Raw genomic sequence first — 1,909 nt, 5'->3', positions numbered from 1 at the left:
TATAAGTGATTTATTATTATTATTATTATTATTAGAGCTTCATGTTAATGTTAATTTAATTTTTATGCTAAAAAAGTGCATATAGCTGCTAATTGTATTTGTTGTTTGTTGATTTTCAAATATAACACTTATTGAAATGTTTTCAGTGTGTGTATCAGTTCTTTTTGAACATGTTCATCTAATTTTAACAAAACCGTGATAATATTGATAATCGTGATAACTTTGGTCACTATAACCGTGATATGAAATTTTCATACCGTTACATCCCTAGATGCAAGGTTTCCTGCTCTTCTGCGACTGAAGTTCTGGTTTTGTGTGTTTCTGCAGAAATGTGCAGAGCTCCAGTGATCGTCGGCTAATAAAGCCTCGCGATTGAAACGAAACCACACCGGCGGATTCTCACAGACTTGTGGAGACGCGGTTTGTTTCAGGTTATTGTTCGGATCTGTTCGCGATGCTTCTGCTGCGGTTTAACTGGTGTTTATCGGTTGACTGATCTTCCTGATCTCAACTGCTCCTTCGGAAAACAAATATTCCTGTCGAGCAATCAGTAAACGAGCGCGGGATCGGCGGAGGGAGAGCGAGAGCCCCGGGAAGATGAGTTTAGGTGGAGAGCTCCAGCATCTGGACTACCTGACGGACAACGAGCTCATGGACACCTTCATCCACCGCATCGACTCCACCGAGGTGATCTACCAGCCCCGACGCAAGCGCGCCAAGCTGATCGAGAAGTACCTGATGGGGGATCTGCTCGGGGAAGGGTCCTACGGGAAGGTCAAGGAGATGCTGGACTCGGAGACTCTGTGTCGCAGAGCTGTTAAGATCCTGAAGAAGAAGAAACTGAGGAGGATTCCCAACGGAGAGGCCAACGTGAAAAAGTAAGAGCTGCTTGCTTGCTTTACCTTTGAGTTTTAACGTCAACATGGCATCAAAATTAACTCGATTTTTATTTATAATAATAGATAAATATTTATAAAATAAATATAAAAATGAAATGAAAATCTTTTTTATTTCTAAAATATTTTTATGTAATATTTATAGTTATTTTTATTTATAAATATTTTTTTTTATTTCTAAAAAGTTCATTAAATAAATATTTAAAAAATAAATATAAAAATGAAATGAAAATCTTTTTATTTATAAAATTATTTTTTTTATTTATAAACATTGTTAAAAATATTTTATTTCTAAAAAGTATTAAATGTATTTATATAATATGTTTATGTATTAAAATCTATTTTTATTTATAAAAAAATATTTTTTATATTTTATTTAAAAAATATCTTAATTTAAGAAAATATTAGTTTAAGAACAAATATTTGTCTTTATAAGAATGTTATGCTTTATTTAGAAAAATATGTATTTTATATTCTAAAATTATTTTTACATTATATTCTATTTTGTATTTAATTATACAACATTTTAATATTCTGTTTTACATTTTATTTAAATACTATTTAAATATTTTTTATTTATATAGAAATAAATGTTTGTCTTCATAATCTTACATCTTAAAATAATAGCTTCCCTTTTCTGCTGGTTAATGTTAACATTAACCAACAGTCAGCTATTGAGTGATTGTACCGCGGCCTTTCTGTCTTTAAAGCTGGTTAACCGGTGAGAGAATCGAGTCCTGCTGCTGTTCTTGTGTTCTTCCTCACTGAACGTTCCGTTTCAGTCGTAAATGTTGCGTCACATGACGGAAGTGAAATGATTGTGGATGTTTTGTTTTCTGACACTCGTCATGTTCGTTCTGCGGTGTGTGAAATATCAGCTCCATCTCTTTAATCACACAGAGCAGTTAAATTAATTAAAATAATGTACAGTGAAGCCTCAGGCTTCTGCTTTAAATAGACGAGAGCTTTTGGAGCCGCTTCAAAACCCTTGCGTGCCAGGACACGTGTGTTTG

The 1,909-nt window shown here is 33.2% G+C and overlaps 1 protein-coding gene across 1 annotated transcript in view; it reads left to right on the top strand.

Annotated features, from left to right (window-relative positions):
• Positions 1-882, top strand: part of LOC107726024 (serine/threonine-protein kinase STK11-like) — a 4,724-nt gene extending 3,842 nt beyond the window's left edge. Inside the window, exon 2 of the mRNA XM_016535490.1 lies at positions 328-882. Within this exon, the coding sequence (XP_016390976.1) occupies positions 598-882 (285 nt within the window). The 5' untranslated portion in view covers positions 328-597. The remainder of the gene's footprint in view (positions 1-327) is intronic.
• The last annotated feature ends 1,027 nt before the right edge of the window (positions 883-1,909 follow it).

This window comes from Sinocyclocheilus rhinocerous, unplaced genomic scaffold (assembly GCF_001515625.1).
Source record: "Sinocyclocheilus rhinocerous isolate Xijiao unplaced genomic scaffold, SAMN03320098_v1.1 scaffold1484, whole genome shotgun sequence".
Lineage (NCBI taxonomy): Eukaryota > Metazoa > Chordata > Actinopteri > Cypriniformes > Cyprinidae > Sinocyclocheilus > Sinocyclocheilus rhinocerous.
The sequence above is the reverse complement of the archived record's forward strand: the minus strand, read 5'-3'. Positions and strand labels throughout refer to the sequence as shown.